At 57.9% G+C, this 18495-nt stretch overlaps 1 protein-coding gene across 11 annotated transcripts in view; it reads right to left on the bottom strand.

The window, feature by feature from the left end:
* Positions 1–18166, bottom strand: part of LRP8 (LDL receptor related protein 8) — a 78298-nt gene extending 60132 nt beyond the window's left edge. For all 11 annotated transcript variants that reach the window (XM_030870178.2, XM_030870180.2, XM_060305384.1 and 8 more), the window contains exons 1-2: positions 18034–18166; positions 17133–17252 (exon numbers count right to left, since the gene is read on the bottom strand). In XM_030870178.2, coding sequence (XP_030726038.1) covers positions 17133–17252; positions 18034–18139 — 226 coding nt within the window. In that variant the 5' untranslated portion in view covers positions 18140–18166. The remainder of the gene's footprint in view (positions 1–17132; positions 17253–18033) is intronic.
* Between the last annotated feature and the right edge of the window lie 329 nt (positions 18167–18495).

The raw sequence follows: 18495 nt of genomic DNA, 5'->3' as shown, positions 1-18495 counted from the left end.
GCTCACCCCCCAACTTCCTGACTCAGTCACTAGCCCCACGACCTTGGGGAAGCTTCTCATTACCTCTGCCTCATTTCTCTCCTCTGCATGATGAAGGATAAAAACAGTACCTATTTTATCAGGCTGACCTGAGGGTCGAGTGAGGTACAACCTGGCACTGAGCGGCAGCTCAATAAACGATGGCTATGATTACCGACCCCCCCCCAGGTTAGTGGAGACCAGCCCTGACAGGTGCCACTGAGGAGCCAGGTGGGCTCGGGGGTTCTCTGGTCTCTATGGGGCAGCTCCAAGGCAGCAGGATTAGCCAGGGGGCTCTGTACAGCCCCTGTGACAGGCCTGGGACCCACAGGGCCTCTCAGAAAGAACTCTGTTTTTGGAAATAAAAAGAACTACCTTATAAAGAAGTGAGGTCTCCGTCCCAGGAGGTGTGCAAGCAAGAGATCCATCCATTCATTCAACAAGCATTCACTGGGCCCCTCCACTGTGCTGGGCCCTGTTTTGGCCAACGGGAGTTGGGAAAGAGAGCATGAGACACAACCCTGCCTGGAGAAACCCACGATCTAAAAAAGCAAGAGCTACTGAAGTTGCCAAACTGACCCCCGGGCCAGGGCTGCCCACCCCTGTACACGTGTCAGAGCCTGGAGAAAAAGCAAGAGGCCCTTCGGCATGAAGGGGGCTTTGGGGAACACCCGGGGCGGCTCAGTGAATGCGCTCTGGCCCTGCAGACATGAGGTCAGGCCCCACCTGCTCCGAGCCCCTCGTGGCCCTGTGATCCCGACGGTCTCCTGGTGCCTATGCTCTCCTTGCCCTGGTCCACCTTGACCACAGCTCAGCATCAGCCTCCAGAGCCCCCATCCACCCCGAAACCCGGTCAGGGGGGTAGGAGGTGTCCTTGGAGGAGAGACGGGTGGCTGTCTGCCTGGACAGGGGCAAGGGCACGGCCAGTCCCAGGCAGGTGGCAGGCTCACCCCTTGCCCACTTTCCTGCCCCCCCAGCATCTACAACCCTGCCAACCACGGTTCCCGGGGAGCAGGCTCCCAGGAGGCCCAGCAGGCAGCCCACCAGCTGCTGCCCCCTCCCCGTACAAACACTAGCCACAAAGCACCCCCCCCGCTCTGCCCGCCTGCGGTGACAGCCTCTTGGCACCAGCTCTCCCCTTCCCTCCATCTGTCAGGAATCGGTGCAGACAGGCTGTGAGAACCACAAGAGGAAGGAGCGATGCTGCTTGGACCCCACCCCTCCCCCCTACCTCCCCAGCGCTCTCCCCCGCACCCCACGTCCTCTCTCTCCCCACTCCTCTCTGTGTCCTCCTTTCCCTTGCATCTGTCTCCTACTGATGAAGCCATTGACAAAGTTGGGAGTAGGGCGGGGAAGAGGACCAGCCAGCCAGTGACCCCCACTTATGGGTAATCACCACACACCGCGGCCACAGCCTGGCCACCCACCCATCAGGCTTCATCCTTTACGTTCTCCCAAACCATTAAGGAGTCGAAATCCCGTGCGACTGTGGGCTCAGTGTCCCCATCTGTACAACTGGTACAGCAAATCCTGCTGAGCCCACCTCCCAAGGGATACTAGGAGCCCAGAGGCAATACACGGAAAGGGCTCTGTAAACCACAGAACCTTGTACAAGGCAAACGGTCTGTGTCCCCAGCTTCTTCCTATCTGATGTGGGAATAAAGGTCCTAGTGCCGCCCGCCTCCTGGGAGTAGCGAGGCCAGAATGGGACGTGAACAGACAGAAAAATGCCTTGAAGAATATAAAGGGCGGCAGGAACGCAAAGGCAGGGCTGTCGAGGTAATGATCCTCACTGTACTGATGTGAGGTGAGAAGGGCAGAGCTGGGGAAACTGAGGCCCAGAGGGAGCTGTCACACAGCTAGCTGTGTCAGAGGCAGGGTCAGAACAAAGGCCAGGCCTCCTGGCCATGTCCACACCAGCACCCCAACAGGGGTGCTCAGCCCTGGCTCCTCCAGACCTTCCAAGGGGGTCTATGTCTCTTTGAATTCTCCCAAAACGTGGGGAAGAAATCAGCTTTTTCCTTTCTTTAGAGTGAGCCCTGCCCAACTGGCAGCAGAACCCACAGGTAACGGGGGAAGACCTGTTGCAGAGCCGGGGGAGCAGCGACGGGGGTGGGCAGGGTGCAGGCCGGCAGGCCAAGTGCCCCATTGGACATGAGACTTTTCATTTTAAAACGGGGGCGGTACCAAGCCGGGCACCCTGCGTGGGAGCAGGCGCTTGGTAATGCCAAAGTGCAGGCAAACATGGGGGTGGGTCTTTGCACCGAACAGAGAGCATAACCCCTTTCCCCCTTCATCCCGGCGAAGCTTGGCCCAAGGCCCCACAGGCCCCAGCGGGGAGGAAGTTCTGGTCTAGCTGCCGTTTCAGGGTCCTGTGAAGCCACGTCTGCCCCCAACTGCAGCACAGATGTGCCCAAGGAAAAGGGGAAGGAGACATGGGTCCTCCACCCCTTTCACTGCCAAGGAAGCTTGAGGTTCAGAGAAGCCAACTGCCCAAGGTCACATATTGAGTTGGGCGGCCAAGGCCTGCTTTTCCATCTGCAGATCCTCCCCAGGTCCCAGCAGGGCACTGGCACAGAGGAGGCCTGCAGTGGATGCTGGAGCTCAGACTCGAAGGCTCCAGTCCACACAAGGCACTTCTCGGGGGCTCACAGAAACACCATGTGCGAGCGGGCACGTGGCACAGGAGGTGCAGCGCGAGGAGCAGAAACACAGCCTGGGGTGGGGGGGGCGCTGGGCGTGTGAAAAGCCAAAGAGCCCCACCCACTCTCCTCCCTTCCCTGCTTCTCCGCAGGCCCTAGCCAGGTCCCCCTGCCCCATCTCCTGAGGCCCGTGGTCTGGTGTGAACCACAGACTCTTAATTGGACCATCCTGACGCAGAGTGGCAAGGATGGAGATGGAAGGAAACACAGGGACGGGGGAGCCCAGAGGAGGCCCTGACTCAGCTGGGGTGTGAAGGCTCCCTGGAAATGGAGACTCTTAAAGCAAAGTGGGGTTGAACAAACAGAGGAAGGGCGTTCCAGGCAGAGGGACCCACATGTGAGAGTGTGATGATGCCCCTGTGACATCAAACACATGTGGGGTGTGGCTGGAGCACAGAGCCATGGGGTTTGGGGGGACAAGTGGATGGTGAGGTCTGCAGCAGGAGAGATACCAGGTATGTGTTTGGGCATTGAAGGGCCCTGAATGTTAGCAAGTAGACTATCCTGTGAGTGGGGGACGTCCCTGTAGGACGCTGAGCAAGGGCAGGAGAAAGCGCCACGTGTTTGAGAGCCTCGGCGGCAGAGCGGAGAGTGGACAGGAGAGAGGGAACAGAGGCGAGGTTGGTGCTGCTACCATGGTCCGGGGAGGCTGAAGTGGGCTGGGGAAAGGGCCTGGACCGGTAAGCAGGAGGGGAGGATCAGGCCTTGGTGGCCGTTAGAGGTAAGGGAGACGGGGGCTGTGATGACTCCCAGGTTCCTCACCAAGGCCAGGACAGTGTCCATGCTGTGGACTGGTCGCAGGGCAGAAGAGGTCCGTGCACAGCCCCCAGTGCCCGTGTGCCCAGCCACAGGTCGTCGCGGGGTCTGGGCACTACCACCTCGCTGACCCGGAGATAAGCTGTCTGCAGAGGTGTCACCTTTACTGCTGGACATGGCACATCTGTCTTCAGCCCCCCACTTCCTTGCGAGGTAGGTCATGGTTACAGAAAGCAGCCAATGTTTATAGAGCCCAGACTGTGCAGCCCACCAGGCTCCAAGAAGCAGTGGCCAGAGAGGGGATAGGCCTTACCCAAGGCCACACAGCACGTCAGCTATCACAGGCCAGGAAGGGACACTGAGCAGGCTTGGAGTGAAGGCAGGGGGCAGTGTTTGTGAGTAGAGGTCCCAGAAACAGAGCTGGGACCTGGGTAGGGCAGAAGCGTCACAGGAGACAGATTTGAGATTGAAAGGAAGACAGATTTTGTAACAGGAAGGGCTATCCAGGGACAGAAAAAGCTATCAGGTTGCTCAGTGAGCTCCCTGTCCCTGGAGGTATGCAAGCAGACAATTGCCCCCTCCTCATCTCCAGCCCCTGGGGCTGCTGAGGGGATTCCGGCATTGGGATGGGGGTTGGGAGCCTGCTTTGGCCAAATGAAGATGCTGCTCCAGTCCCGAGAGCCACAGCTCACTCATTCAGTCACTCAACACATATTCACCAAGGCTTGCTCTGTGCCAGGCCAGAGACATTGGGCACCAGGGGCAGGTGGAGCAGAACAAGAGAAACCTCATCTCTCAATCTTCCCCACCCCCATCCAGGGGGGTGAGGCCAAAGCTGGGCAGGGGGCAGAGGATGGAGGCCCTGGCTGCCCACACTCCATGCCACAGGTCTAAGGGGCTCGGCTCCCTTATCTTTCTGGGCACATTTGGGGCATGGGGCCAAGGGCTGGGCAGGATCAGACACAATGCAACCTCCTCCTGCACCCCACCCCTCCTGGAGGTCCCCAAGGCTCTGGGCTCATTTCCTAATGAGGTCCCTGTAAGGACTCTTCCTAATTAAATTAGGACAGTAAGTTATGGCCTGGGGCTGCAGGGGAAGAAGCAGGGACAAAGGTGACTTCTGGGGGTGCTCCCTGGCCCCTCCCAGCCCACCCAGCAGTGCAGCAGCCTGGCATGGGAGGGGATTCCTAAAGGACAGATGGGAGATGGAGGTTCAGAAAAAGAGGTCAAAATAAGTGGAGCAAATCTTGAATTGAGCACCGATCACGTCCACACACTATTCTTGGTGCTTTTCCTAAACAAACTCATATCATCGTCCAACCACCTAGAGGGTTAGGTGTTGGTGGCTCCATTTTAGAGAGGAGACAAGTGCTCAGAGAGGTGAAGTAACTTGCCTAGGGTCCCACAGCTAGGAAGCAGTGAAGTATGGACTCGATCCCAGGCAGCCTAGTTAGAGGCCCTGCTGTTATCTGAGCCACAGTGGAGTTGCTCATGGATGAGGCAATGCGGAAGCAGTCAGACGTAGGGGACCTGGGGGGCTTCCCACCCCCAGGTCTATGGCTCCCACCTGGTCGCACAGCAAGCAGAGGTTTGGAGTCAGACCTAGACAGGGGTCAGGGAATCTGAATTTCAAACGGTGTCCAAAGTGACTCACTCTCCTGATCCAATCCTCACAGGTGGGAAAACTGAGGCCCAGGGAGGAGCAGAGACTTGCCCAAGTCCCTCAGCAAGTCAGCGACAAGGTGAGGCTACCTGGCTCCTGGTGTGGTGAGGGTGAGGGCCTGGGGGGGACTCGGATCAACAGCGACAAGGGCTCAGGCCTCTGCTTCCAGGGGGAGAACTCAGGGCAGCATTTGCAAGTGTGGGAGAGGCCAAAGGCCAGGGAGAGGGAGGGCGAGGGGTCTGGGAGAAGGGGTGGCAGAGAGAACAGGGGCTCCAGCCACATGGCTGGCAGACCTCTGTGTCCTGGTATGGCCCAGTTCCCGGTGTAGGAAGAACCGACTGCCTCTGTGAGATCCAGCGAGGCTTCAGGTACTGTACCCAGACCAGGAATTGCTCATTACCCGCGTGCACAGAGCAGGAGTCTGGGGTTCAGATTCGAGGGACTTGTCCCAGGCCTCCAACTAGGACGTGGAAGGACTGCAGTGGAAACCCCAGTCCAGCTGACACTGGGAGGCCATGCGTGTGCCTTGTCCATGCACCTCCAAGAAGCAGGCAGCTGTGCAGATGGGGGATGAAAAGAGGAGGAGACACGAGAGCATTACATATGCAGCATATTTAAAGCCTGGGGCTACGGGTATTAAAGAATTGGCCTGGTCAGACTCAGCAAAAAAATAAACAGGCGGAAACCCCCGAGCAGATATAGGTGCTGCTAATTAACAGTTGGCTCCAGCTTTGCACATACGGTTTATGCCACATCCCCTGTGCGAGGGGTTGGATTTCACAGCCCTTGCTCCCTGCTCTGGGCCTTCTGGGCCTCAGGGAACGGGGGCAGCTCCTTGGACCGCCACATCTGGGTCCTGGCCATGGCAGAGCTCCTGTGAACTCCGTGGTTCTCAGGGGAAAACAAAAGAATCCCAGGGAATTGGGGCTGAGAGGGGCCTGGAGATGCCCCGCTCCCAATGAGCAGAGACCCAAGGGGGCAGAGACCTGCTGATGGCCATTAGGTAAGGTAGGAGGAGCAGGGGTGGAGCTGAGGTGGGCCTGGTCTCCAGGCCATGGCGTTTATATCAACCTCAGCCCTCTGCGTGGGGCGTGGGTGGGTGCAGACAGTGGGCTATAGGCTGAGGCTTGGAGGGGAGAGGCTGCCATGGCAGGGGGCAGGCTGGGAACAGAGACTGCTGGCACCTCTCCAGCTACAAATAATTCCCCGCCACAAACAGCCCAGTGGGGGGCTTTGGCTTTGCCTTGGCTGGGCGGCCTTGGCCAGCATGGGAGGAAGAGCGTCACCTTGTCCCTGCAGCCTCTGTGCGTCCAGAACAGTCACCTCCCTCCTGGTGCACACCTGCTCTCTGAGCACGCACACGCCATGCACACGCACGTGTGCGGCTCTGAGAGTGATGGGGGCAGCAGATGGCAGCTCGGGGTCCAGGAAGTGGAGAGGGAGGGAGGGCGGGAAGAGCACTGGCACGAATATCCCTGGATTCACGCCACCAGGAAAGCCCACCCTTGGCCTCCAGCTATTCGTACCAGCAGCTTAACCTGGGTCAACAGGCCCTTCCTGCCTCTCTCAGCTGCCAACTCTCTGATGTTGAACTGGACCCACCGGTGAACCAAGGTCCCCTCTTAGATAACTAACTATGCCAGGCCCGGATGGTTAACCAGCTCTCCTTGGTTCTTTCTGTGTAACCAGCTCCCCTAGGCCACCCAGGAAGCAGCCACCCTGGGGCCCCCGGTGCAGATGGCAGCGGATGAGATGATTCCTACAGTCCCTCCCGGCCCAAGAAACTGCTGTTCTCCCGGGCAGCCAAGTCTTCCCAACTGGCCAGCTGACCTACATCTCTCCTGCTGCTATTTCAGCAACTGCCCTCTTGTTATGTCCTTGGAGGAGGAGAAGGAAAGCTGTTGACGGTCACTTCCACTTGGTGGGGATCACGGGCTCGGGAAGGGGAAAGGGGATGCTCGTTTCAGGGCCAGGTCTGGGCAGAACACTTTACATCAGCCTGCACACCTCTGAGAGGTGGGCTCATCATCCCCATTTCAGAGACCAAGGATCTAAAGCTCAGAACATAAGACCCATACCAGGAACCCTGGCTAGTGGGTCACAGGGCTGGTGGCCTGACTCCATTTTTCTCCATCACTCCACTGCGTCCAATGCAGGCACGGGCACAGGAAGAAGACAAAAGGGAAAGTGGCCCAAGGAACCTGGGTCTTAGGGCTGAGTTCTGGAAGTGGACCCTAAAAAGTCCAGCTACCCTCCATCTGCCTGCCTGGAATCTACTCACAAAGCCAGGTACACTCCCACCAACCCTCACCAGACATTAAGGAGCTCGAGGGCCACAGGTCCCCCTCCCCCAGGCCAGGACTGGTCCTGAGCCCAGATCCAGGGAGAAGAAATCTGCTCAGAGTGCTGGTTACAGTGCAGGTGGAGCAAGGACCAAGGGGTAAAGGGGAGATGAAGTTCAGAGAGGGAGAGCGCCTCACGCAGGGTCACACAGCAAGTTAGGGGCAAGGGCAGAACAACTTGTATAAAGCTGTGGAGGAGACAGATTCTACAAATATCTTGAGAAAAATGAAGACCAGTTATACTCCCTTCTGCTTTCTTTGGTGGGGGTGGGGAGTCCCTGGGGCCAGAACACAGTTGTCCCTTCTCTTTGCTTTGTTTTGTGAGGCCTGGATCTGGCTACTTGGTCTGCCCCACAGGGCCAGGGTGAGGTGGCCCTGTGCTCAAGGAAGAGGGAGGTCCTGCTGGCCGCCAGCCTGGCTGGGAAGGGCTGTGCGGAGTCAGGGGGTTGTGAGATAGGAAAACATCTCCTTGAGGGAGAGCGACAAGGTGAGGATGAAAACGCACATGCTCAGCCATGCCTTTCCTAGGACTTCCTCTCAAGGGAAGAACCAGACAAATGCACAAAGGTGTAGTACTGGTATTCACCCCAGCACTGTGCAGAACAGGAAAAAATATATATATATAACCAACTAAACACATGTCTATCAATAGGAGACTGTGTCATTAAATTAGGGAAGATTCACGCAGTAGACTACTATCTAGCCCTTTAAAACGATAATACGTACCTACTGTTACTGACACTGAAAGATGTGCATGATGTGGGGAGAAAACAATGACATAACACAAGCTCGTTTTGCAAAAACACCCAAAAACCAAAAAAAAAGAAAACCCAGAAACACACATGTTCATGCACACCAGCTCGCATGCAGAGAATGCAAGAACACCTCTGGGAGGACAGGCAGCTCCCACCGTGGTATAACCAAGGGGGACTCCTACCTTCCTCTTTTCCCTTTTCTGAATTGTCTGTGTGTTTTCTTTTTTTAAATTACAAGTATGAAATTACCTTTATATAATCAGAAAAACTTACTTCCGTTGGAAAAACAAAGGAAATCAATTGAAGTGAGTTTCAGCTTCAGCACTACCAGTAACAGGCTGTGTGGCCCCAGGGGAGCCCCATGCCCTTGCTGAGCCTCACTTTCCTCATCAGGAAAATGGGGACGATAATGAACTCCTGCACCACCTTCCTCCCAGAGCAGCTGTGAGGCACAAACTGGAAGAGGCCATACTGTGGTTCGAATAGGCTGAGAGGGCCGGAAACTGAAATAGTCTCCAGAGCGGCTGGGGTAAAGTCCCTTGTGGCATCTCAAAGCCAGTGACCAAGGGAGGGCGGTGGTCACGTTCACCATTCCCGTGTGACCGTTCCCAGACTGGCAGACCTCAGAGAGGCTTTGGGCTGCCATATCCAAGGGGCAGGTGCGTGGAGGCTGTGAGGGGTCATAAGAACTGTGTAGACCTAGAAGCCCCATGGCCCTGCCTCTCTGGGTAACTCTCCTAGTCACTAGAGGGTGTTCCAAGGGGCCTGATAAAAATCTGGTTCCTCGCCCGCAAAGCAGCCGGCTTGTGGGCACCTGGCCTGGGCCCTGCCAGGGTCAGGGAGGTCAAACCAGGTGCAGGGGGATGGGGGAGCTCACAGGCAGGGCCCGCTCCTGAGCCACTGCAGCCGAGGGGCTATTCCTACGGCCTGTGACATACACTGGCTTGTAAGAGGAGCCATGGCGAGCACAACTGATGATCAAAGCTGCCACCTGGGGCCGCGCTCATGCCTGGGGGCACCCAGGGGCCAGAGCTGCTCAGGAGGGAGCCGGTACACCCACTGGCAGGGGCTGGCAAGGACGGATGCCTGGGGTACCTAGAAAGGAAGGGCGGTCGCAGCACACCCCAGGCCACTCCCACTGTAGCTGTGACTGGGATGTGTGAACGTGTATCTCTTCCTTTCACCTGTGTCACAATGCAGCCAGACAGGCATGGCCCAGTCCTGCCGCTGACCCGCTGACCTGCCTGGGGCAAGTGACTTCACCTCTCAGAGCCTCGGCTCTTTCTCTGTGAAGTGCAGTGATGATGCGTCCAGGCACCGGCTGAGGGAGGTATTGCATGAGAAAGCCCCCAGCAGTGAGCATGCTCGTGAACTCTTACTATAGTTAACAATATTATTTTAGATGAGTTCCCAGCGATCTGGGGGTGGGCAGCAGGCCCCAGCCAGGGGCAGTATGCACCTGCGGTCCCCGTGGGGAAGTCCCAAGCCCTTTCTGTGTGCAGGAGCCAGTGCCCGCCTGAAGCCTGAGAACGCCTTGTTCCCTGGTCCAGCAGGAAAAGGAGAGGGGTGGCGGGGTGGCAGCAGGTGGGAGTTGGGAGCGTACTGTTCTGACTCAGTCCCAACCCAGGAACTGAGGACACCCTAGTTCTGAGAATGGGTCCCTGCTGACACCAGGAGCTGATGTCCAGCCACCAGGGCCTCGGTTTCACCTTCTGAAGCCTGGAGCTGGGAAGCTCCCAAGTTTACAGTGTGAGCACTGAGAGGCCTGCATGCCCAGGTCCTGTGTGACTGTGGATGTCACTGGTGCCCTCGGGGCTTCAGGTGACCCAGCTCACAAGAGGGGGCCTGACTATGGTCCCTAAAGGATGCTCAGCTCCCTTCTCCAGCTTCAAGGACCCCCCAGGGCCTTCTCAGAGGCCCCTGGGTCCCCTACATCTGACCGATATATGCTTCTCACCCTCAAAAGTCGGGGACATTTCCTCAGTCCATTCATTCATGCACACACCACCCCTCAAATGCCTCGGCTCTGGGCCAGGCCCTGTGGTCCCCCACCACAGACTCTCCCAGCAACCACGAGCTCCTATGATGGGCTATTACAAGGGTGCACAAAGCCATGGGCATCCAGACATAGGAGAGGTTAGATCACACCAGGAAGACAGGGAAGGCTTCATGGACGTGGTAATGAGCTGGGTTTTGAAGGATGGGTAGAAGCCAGGGAAGGACAATCCAAGCAGAAGAAAAGCATGTATGTATGAGACCTAGAGTCAGCGAATTGCATGGGGGTCAGAGAACCGAAGTCCACATTTTGGATGACTTGGGCTCTTGGCCTTTTCTGAGGAAGGATGGCAATATTGGAAATGACACCCCTTGAAGTCATCTGCATCAGCGACATATCACTGGGTCCTCAGTTTCCCTATCTGTACAATGGAAACAGTACTCACCACCCCACAGGCAATGGCCAAGGAAGGCCCTTGGAAACTGTGGAGGGTCACACCCATGGGGGGGTGCTGGACAAGGGGGGCCTTATGTTGGGGCCCCATGTGGTCTCCAGAAAAGACAGTCCCTCCTAGACAGAAACCTGTAGTGCAGGAAGGCATCACTGGACACTGCAGCCCCTCACCCTCTTCTTCCATGCCCTCTGAGCCCCAGGCCCTCTGACCCCAACTGGGTAGACAAAGCTCAGAGAGGAAGACGCTAAGGAAGAGTCTGGGCTCCAGAGTGGACAGGCCTGGGCCAAATCCTGGCTCTAGCACTCAAACATCATGACATTGGCCAAGTCACTTCTCTTTGAGCCTCAGTTTCATCATCTTTAAAATGGGAATAATAAGAAAACAGCCCTCACAGGGTTGTGAGTAGTAATATTAATGAATGCAGATTGTCCAACATCGTGCCAGGCATGGGGGTGAGTAGTCAGTATCTGTTAGTAGTAATTCCCTCAAGGGAGCTATTTATTTTGGAATCCCTCGTGCTCAGCACAAGGATAGCAGAGCAGACAACGTGGAGAAGACAGATCTGAGACCGAGGGGAGAACAGGGACATGTTGTAGGTGCTCAGGGACTAGGGAGCAAGAGGACAAGAGGTCAGGGAAGGCCACCTGGGGGAGGTGGCATCTCCACCAGGCCTTCAAAGACTGGGTGATCTGGGCTTGCGGGCATTTGCAGAGCTGTTGAGATCCAGGGCCCCGAGGCCTGGCTGCCCAGCCCCCAGAGCAGGGCCCCACACCCTCTCCTAGGCCCAGGACTGGCTTCATGGGGATGGCACTGGCCTGGGGGTCTGACCACAGACCCTGGGCCAGGAGACTTGCACTTGGTAACAGCCCTGAAGGGTGGCACAAATAAGCCTATACCCTCCTGCTCCATCAGCCCTATGGGTCCTCTCGCTCCTCACCCTCTCCCTGGGGCAACTCTCTGGTTTCACCTGCTGTTGCTACTTCCCTAAGGAGGGAGAACTGTCAAGTCAGCTGCCTGCAGACAACCGAGAGGACTAAGCCAACCAGCCCTGAGGCCTATTGCACTCGGAACCCCCAGCAGGCCTGAGAAAGCCCAGGGGGTTCCCAGAGGGGAACTCCGTCCCAGGAGAGCCCCCAGGAAGGCCCATGGGAGAGTCTTCAGCAAACACTCCCAAGGCCTGCTGGGGCCAGCCACGGAGACACAGACCTGGCCCTAGGGAAGGGAGAAGCTTAGGCCCTGTGGGGCAGAGCCATGGGGGCTGTAGGGCTTCCTCCCCTTCCCAGGCACAGACAGGTCTGGAAACCAGCCTTGGGACAAGCATACGGCCTGAGGGAAGTCTTCCTCGGCCCCTCCCAGGGCCCCAGCCACTCATTCACTGAGACCAACCAGGCCTGTTTGATTCATTTCTTCCCTCAGGCCCTCCTTGGGTACCTTCCTCCACTCCCAGGTCCATCTCAGGGCCGAATGGCCTTGGGACCACCTCCACTGTGGCTGGGGAACCCTCTGGCTGAGGCACGCCTCAGCTGCGCGAGCCTTTGGATCTCGGGCTAAGCAAATGCGGGCAGGAGAACCAGGGGGGTCCTGGCAGACAGGTATCTAGAGACCTCAGTGAGACTCCTCCTCCAGGAACAGACAGACCCACTCCATTCATTGAACACCTACTGCTTACCAGGCACATTATCTCACTTAATCCTCATCACTGGGAGGGAGAAACTATTATCACCTCCAAGGCCATTCAGCCAGAGGTCACAGTTGGGATAGAAAACCAGGAGTATCTGATTCAAGGCCACATTGAGTTATTCCAACACACATCTCTAAGTCCCCTCTTTCGACTCCTGTATCTCAGCCCTGGGGAAAGAGGGGAGCAGGGAGGGCTTTCTGGAGGAGGTGATACCTGCACTGATGATTCTAAGATGACAAAAAGAAGGTAGCCAGATGAGGGAGCAGAAAGTGTTCCACACAGATGGAATAGCACGTGCAAAGGCCTAGCAGTAAGAAGCAGTAGAAAGGCCAGAATGTGACAGAAGTTTGGTGTCACAGGTTCATAGGAAGAGCAGGAAGGGGCTGGAGGGCAGTGGGGCAGCGGAAGCTGGTCACAGAGGGCCAGATGCAGAGGAGTCTAAGCCGACCCTATCCTATGGGTACATGGGAGCTTCGGGAGGACTCCGAATGGTGGAGCTGGTGGGTCAGATGAGGAAACCGAGGTTCCGAGAGAGCAGCACGATCTGTCAGATGACTCTATCCAATAAAGGACATGAAGCTGGGCCTCGTGTCAGGGGTGTGAGAATGGGCTAGGCCAGGCGGCACACTGAAGACCAGATGCGGGCTTGCAGCCCCAGCTGGGAGCTGTGGCCGAGCTTTAATTATTTACAAGGCTACTTCCCAGCAGGCCTCAGCACTCCTACAGCCTGGCCTTGCCAGCTAATGAACTCTCGGCCATGGGAGACCTTGCTGCAGCCACTCTTTATTAAAACTGGAACGGAGCGGTGATGGGGGCTGGGAGAACAGGGCAGCCTAAAGAAGCCTAAACAGGTAGAGGAAACTGAGCATACGACCGGTCCACCTGTCTAAGCAGTCCATCCACACGGAGAAGCGCAGAGCTCTTCCCAGAGCTGGAAGTGGAGTGCGGGGGTTGATGTCCCCTCAAGATGGGGAAACAGAGGCCTGGGAGGACTTGCCTGAGGTCGTCAGCTAGTGCTTGATGCAGCACAAGTTCCATTAGTTGGGTGCCTGCATTCACACCCCAGCAGTTTCAGTTTCACTTAAAAATCATACACCCTTGGGCTTCCCTGGTGGCGCAGTGGATGGGAGTCTGCCTGCCGATGCAGGGGACGTGGGTTCGCGCCCCGGTCCGGGAGGATCCCACATGCTGCGGAGAGGCTGGGCCCGTGAGCCATGGCCGCTGGGCCTGCGCGTCTGGAGCCTGTGCTCCACAACGGGAGAGGCCACAACAGTGAGAGGCCCGCGTACCGCAAAAAAAAAAAAAAAAAAATCATACACCCTTGTTACTTAACCCCTCTGTGCCTTTGTAAAATGAGGAAAATGCGGGTACTTCCAAGAGTCACCCCATTTTATAGACTCGAGGTGCACGAGGTGATACATGTAGAATCTCAGCACAACTGGTCCACAGCAAGTACTCAGTAAGCGTTCATTGTTGTTGCTGTTGCTACTCTGGGGGCAAAGGGCTGGCTGGAGACCAGAACCCATGTCTCTGCTCCCAGACACTAAGCAGCAACAGCAAACTGAGGCCAAGGCGCCAGCTGGCCTACGTGACCCAGGTGCAGCCAGGAACCCCACCCCTTCCCCTGGCCGGGCCGCCCCTGGGCTTCCAGCCCCTTCCTCCACTTTGAAGGCCCTTTGAGCTGGGAACTGAAACCCCATGAGCCTTTCCCTTCCCCATCCCCGTCAGATCTGTGTCTCCAAAAGGCCGAGTCCCATCTGCTGCGGGTACGCTTCCGCACTTAGAAGGTCTTACTTTGAGTTCCAGCTCCAACCCTGAGGAGCTGTGTGAATTTGGCGGAGTCACTTCACCTGTCTGAACCCCAGTTCTTCCTCTATAATGCGGAGACTGCATCACCTATTTTTAAATGGTAAGCTCTGAGGGAATGGCATTAGTTACCATCTTTCAAGGCCTGCCTTAGCTGTCTCTTCCTCCAGAAAGCCTTCCTTGGTTTCCCCCACATACAAGCTCCCTCCCTCCAACCTCCATCAGCTCTCGGAATTCACGGTCTGCATTCTGACCCCTTTGGGAGCCTGAACGCATTTTGCCCCACACAGACTTCACTTACAAATGGCAATCCCCAGTTTGCAGGCCGAGAGGTACAGAGATGGAGTGATTCAGGCCCTCTCACAGGGTGGAATGGTTGGAGTGGTCAAATATAAGGCAGGGAGGATGGTTCCAAGAAATGCAGCTCGGGCAGGTGGCCCGGAATGGAGGGAACTCCCCAGATAGGGAAGGAAGGGGTGACAAAAGACCATTTTCCAACACCACGCCTCATACAGCCACCCAAAGCTCCCACCCCTTTCTTCAAGATTTCTCTTTGTGGCCCCTAGGGGTCCCCTTCTAAAGACCTTGGTGGTGTGGACACTCATCCACTCCCTTCTCTTCACCAGCCCCAGGTGAAGACTTTCTACGGGTATAACCGATGGTAGAGGAACAGCTACCCCTCATTTGGCAGATGAAGAGACAAGCCCAGAGAAGCCCAGAAAAGCCCAGTGTGGGGGACGGATACTTGACACCAACAGCAAAGCCCTCAACGTCGGTTGCTTTTGTTCACTAACCTTCTGCCTGTGACTCCACCCCATCCATCTCAGAATGAAAGCAGGAGCCCAGAGTGGCCGTCAGATTGGCCCTGGTCCCATCTGGGGTCGCCCAGCCACCCGCTACTTCACTCCTCCATCTTGCCCAGAGCCTCGATGGAGATGAAAAGCACCCGGATCACCCTCCTGGGTCCTTCTGCACCACACTCCCACCAGAGCAGACAGTGCCCCTGAGCTAGGAGGCAGGTGGACACCCTGACCAAGTTCTGTCACTCTCAGCTGTGTGACCTTAGGCAAATCACTCAACTTCTCTGAGCCAGAGTCCTCATCTACAAAGGGGGATGACAAGAAACACGTCTGCTCTTCACGGCCACCCCCAACAAAACTGTTGTTATACAGAGCCAGGGAGATAAGGTAAAACCAGCCCAGAAATGCACAGTTTCTACTTCCTCGCCTCATCCTCAGCACTCCCCCTGTAAGGAAACCACAGAAGAACAACTCCGGGCGAGGAGACTCACTATCACATTTTACCCTGGCTCAGGCATTTTCAGAATTTCAATATCATTGGGAAATGGTTAGGGTCATAATTAGACTAAGAACTCTGGAGTCAGACGCTTAAATTTAAGCTCCTACTTAGCAGCTCAACAGCTGTGGAATAACTAACTTGATCTCTCAGTGCCTTGGGGCTTTTTTGTTTTGTGTTTTTTGGTTTGTTTTGGTGTATAAAATAGGACTGCTCTGAAGGTTACAGGAGTTTATATAAGATAAGCACTTACCACAGTGGTTGGCACACAGCTAACAGTCGGCACATGTTAGTCGCATCACTTTCAATTACATTTCTAGAACTGGTCTTCAAAACCAGGGCAGGAATCATTAGCCCAAGTGGTCAGGAGAGGAAACTGAGACAGGAGGGAAAGATGCGCCCATGTCACACAGCCAAATCTGGGTTGGTCTGAGAATGAACCTGGGGGCTGACTAGCAAACCCCGAAAAAAACCACTATAACTCAACAGACAATGCCTGTCCAGGTGGTCTCTCTACCCCTCTTGCCACTGCGTGGTGCTGTGGGCCTGTCCACCTATTGCCCTCCTCCCACAGAACCCGCACTCCCTGGCCTGCGGGGTGGGCCTGTTCTCCAAAGTGTCCCGGTGCCTGGCATACAGCAGGTGCTCAGTAACGATGAATGAATGACTGCCCGCGTCTGTGTTTTATAGAGTCCTGTTTATCTGTTCCTGGAACTATACTCCTTCCACTGTGGCAACTGCTTGCTAACTCCCCTCAGGTCCCACAGAAACCACATGCACCTCACGAAACAACTTCCAAAGCAGTCGTGCCCAGGTGTACAGACACCACACTCAGCAAAGGCGGCCGGCCACCTGCATGTGACCATGGGTTCACGCGCGGCCTTGGGATCCTCACCCCCCCCTTCCAGGAAACAAACTCATCCCTCTGGCCCCCTCCTTCCTGCTCTGCCCCATGACTCATGCCTCAGTCTGGCTGGCAGGAGAGCGCAGTCGGCCAACCAGGGTGGCACAAGAAAGGTCTTCACCATGACTAGGCAGAAAGGCAGCGAGCGCCAGCGCCCCGCCTGCACCTACTACCCAGGGGAGGAGCGGGGGTGTGGCCAAGGCGGGGCCAGGGCAGGGCCCCAACGCCAAGGGCGCCAGAAAACTGCACACCCAGCCGTTCCACGATTGGCCTGCTCCGGCCACAGGGACCTATGGGGTGGTCCTCGCACAGCCAATCAGGGGCCCCGGGGAGCCCATTCATTCACAAAACCCAGCAGGAAAAGGAGTGAGGCTAGGCCCAGAGTTGCCTGGAACTTTGAGACACGAGCGCGTTCCGTGGGGCCTAGGCAAGAGTCCCGGAGGGCCTGATCGCAGAAAGCTAGACGCTTGCAGGGACCGTCGCGTCGCCGCCCCACAGTTCCGGCCCAGCAACCCGGGCGTGGCGTGCCCTCCTCCCGGGCCGTGCTGCGCCGGGCTTCGCCCCCGGCTCCATCAGGACCTGCCGGCCCAGAACCCGCTGGGTCCCTAAGTGCCTGGAGGGAAAGGGCTCCCGGGAGGGTTCCCGGCTGCAGGCTCCGGCAGTAAAGGTCCAGGCAGGTGGCCCGGTGGCGGCTGCAGCCACGTGGACGCTGAGCAAGGAGTCCCCCACCTTTCCCTCCCTCCCCGGCCCGCCACTCACGGCAGTCATCCTCGTCGCTGTTGTCCGAGCAGTCGTCGTCCTCGTCGCATCTCCACACAGAGGGGATGCAGCGCTCGTTCCGGCACCGGAACTGGTCCTCTTCGCACTCCTTGACCGACCCTGCGCGGGGGAGAGGGGGCGTGAGCCGGATCCCCGGAACAAGCGATCCCGGCCGCGGGGAGGGGTCTACTGAGTGAAGGAGAGGGCCCGATGCTGAAGCCAACGACCGGGAGGCCTCTGGCACCCTCGATCAGGAAGGAGGGCAGGATGGTAAGGGTTCCTGGGATGACGGGCTGCTCTGTGGCAGGCACACACAGTCGGTGTACCACCACTTAGGTATGCCCCCCATTCAGAACACTCACCCGCACACACGGCCCTTAGTGAGAGACGCACGCAGACACAGCCCACAGGGAGCCCCTCAACACGCCGCGACACGCGCACTGGGCGCTGCGGGCACATCCGCCTCGCACGCAGCCCCTCTTTCTCTGCCACACGCAGGGGTCGCCGGAAACGCATTGTCAGGCGGGGTAGTCTCCGGGCTCCGCTCATCGCCGCCGCGGAGCGCGCGTGTCAAATTAACGCCAACGGCGAGAATCACACAGCCCTCCCGAAAGCATCAGTGATCACCCCCAGCAAAGTTCCCGGCCCGCCCGGCCCCCACGGCGCCCATCCCCCAAGAGCAGGTGCCGGAGGGCAGAGCCCACCACACAGGGAGCCGCGGGGGCGGGGGTCTAGGGCAAATTAAGGGACAGCTGGGTCCCGAGGAGCATATCCCGCCCGGGCGCCTCCCTGCCAGGCCCGGGCTCGGAGGCCTCGGCGCAACCCGCCCCCCGGCCGCCGGGCCGTGCTTTGTTGGCCGCTCCGGCGGCGCAAAGACGGGCCGGGGACCGGCCGCACGCACCTTGGCCGCCGCGCAGTGGATCCGCCGCCGCCTCGAGATGCTGGAGCTGCAGCAGCAGCAGCAGCAGCGCCAGCGGCCGGAGCGCGCCCCGTTCGGGGCGGCCCATGGCGGGCCCCGGGCTCCGGCCGCCGCTCCCCGCGCACCCCGTGCCGCCGCCGCGCCTCAGCCCTCCGAGTCCTTGCCGCGGCGCCGGGGCTGCCGCTGCCCCCGCCGCCGCCGCCACCGCTGCCGCCCGCCCCGGCTCCTCGGCTGCATTTCAAGCAGGTTCCGTGACGCTCGGCGGCGGGGCGGGCTCAGGCTGGGCGCGCGGCCCCAGGCCTGGGCTGCCTCAGCCTGCGCGCGCGCCCCCCCCCGCCCCCTGCTGTCGCCTCCGCCCCACGCTCCTCCCGCTGCCGCCTCCTTTCCCTCCTCCCTCATGCCCTTGGTCCACTTCTCCCTAGGTCCGTGCTCGGTGACCCTGCT

Source organism: Globicephala melas, chromosome 1 (assembly GCF_963455315.2).
Source record: "Globicephala melas chromosome 1, mGloMel1.2, whole genome shotgun sequence".
Classification (NCBI taxonomy): domain Eukaryota; kingdom Metazoa; phylum Chordata; class Mammalia; order Artiodactyla; family Delphinidae; genus Globicephala; species Globicephala melas.
The sequence above is the reverse complement of the archived record's forward strand: the minus strand, read 5'-3'. Positions and strand labels throughout refer to the sequence as shown.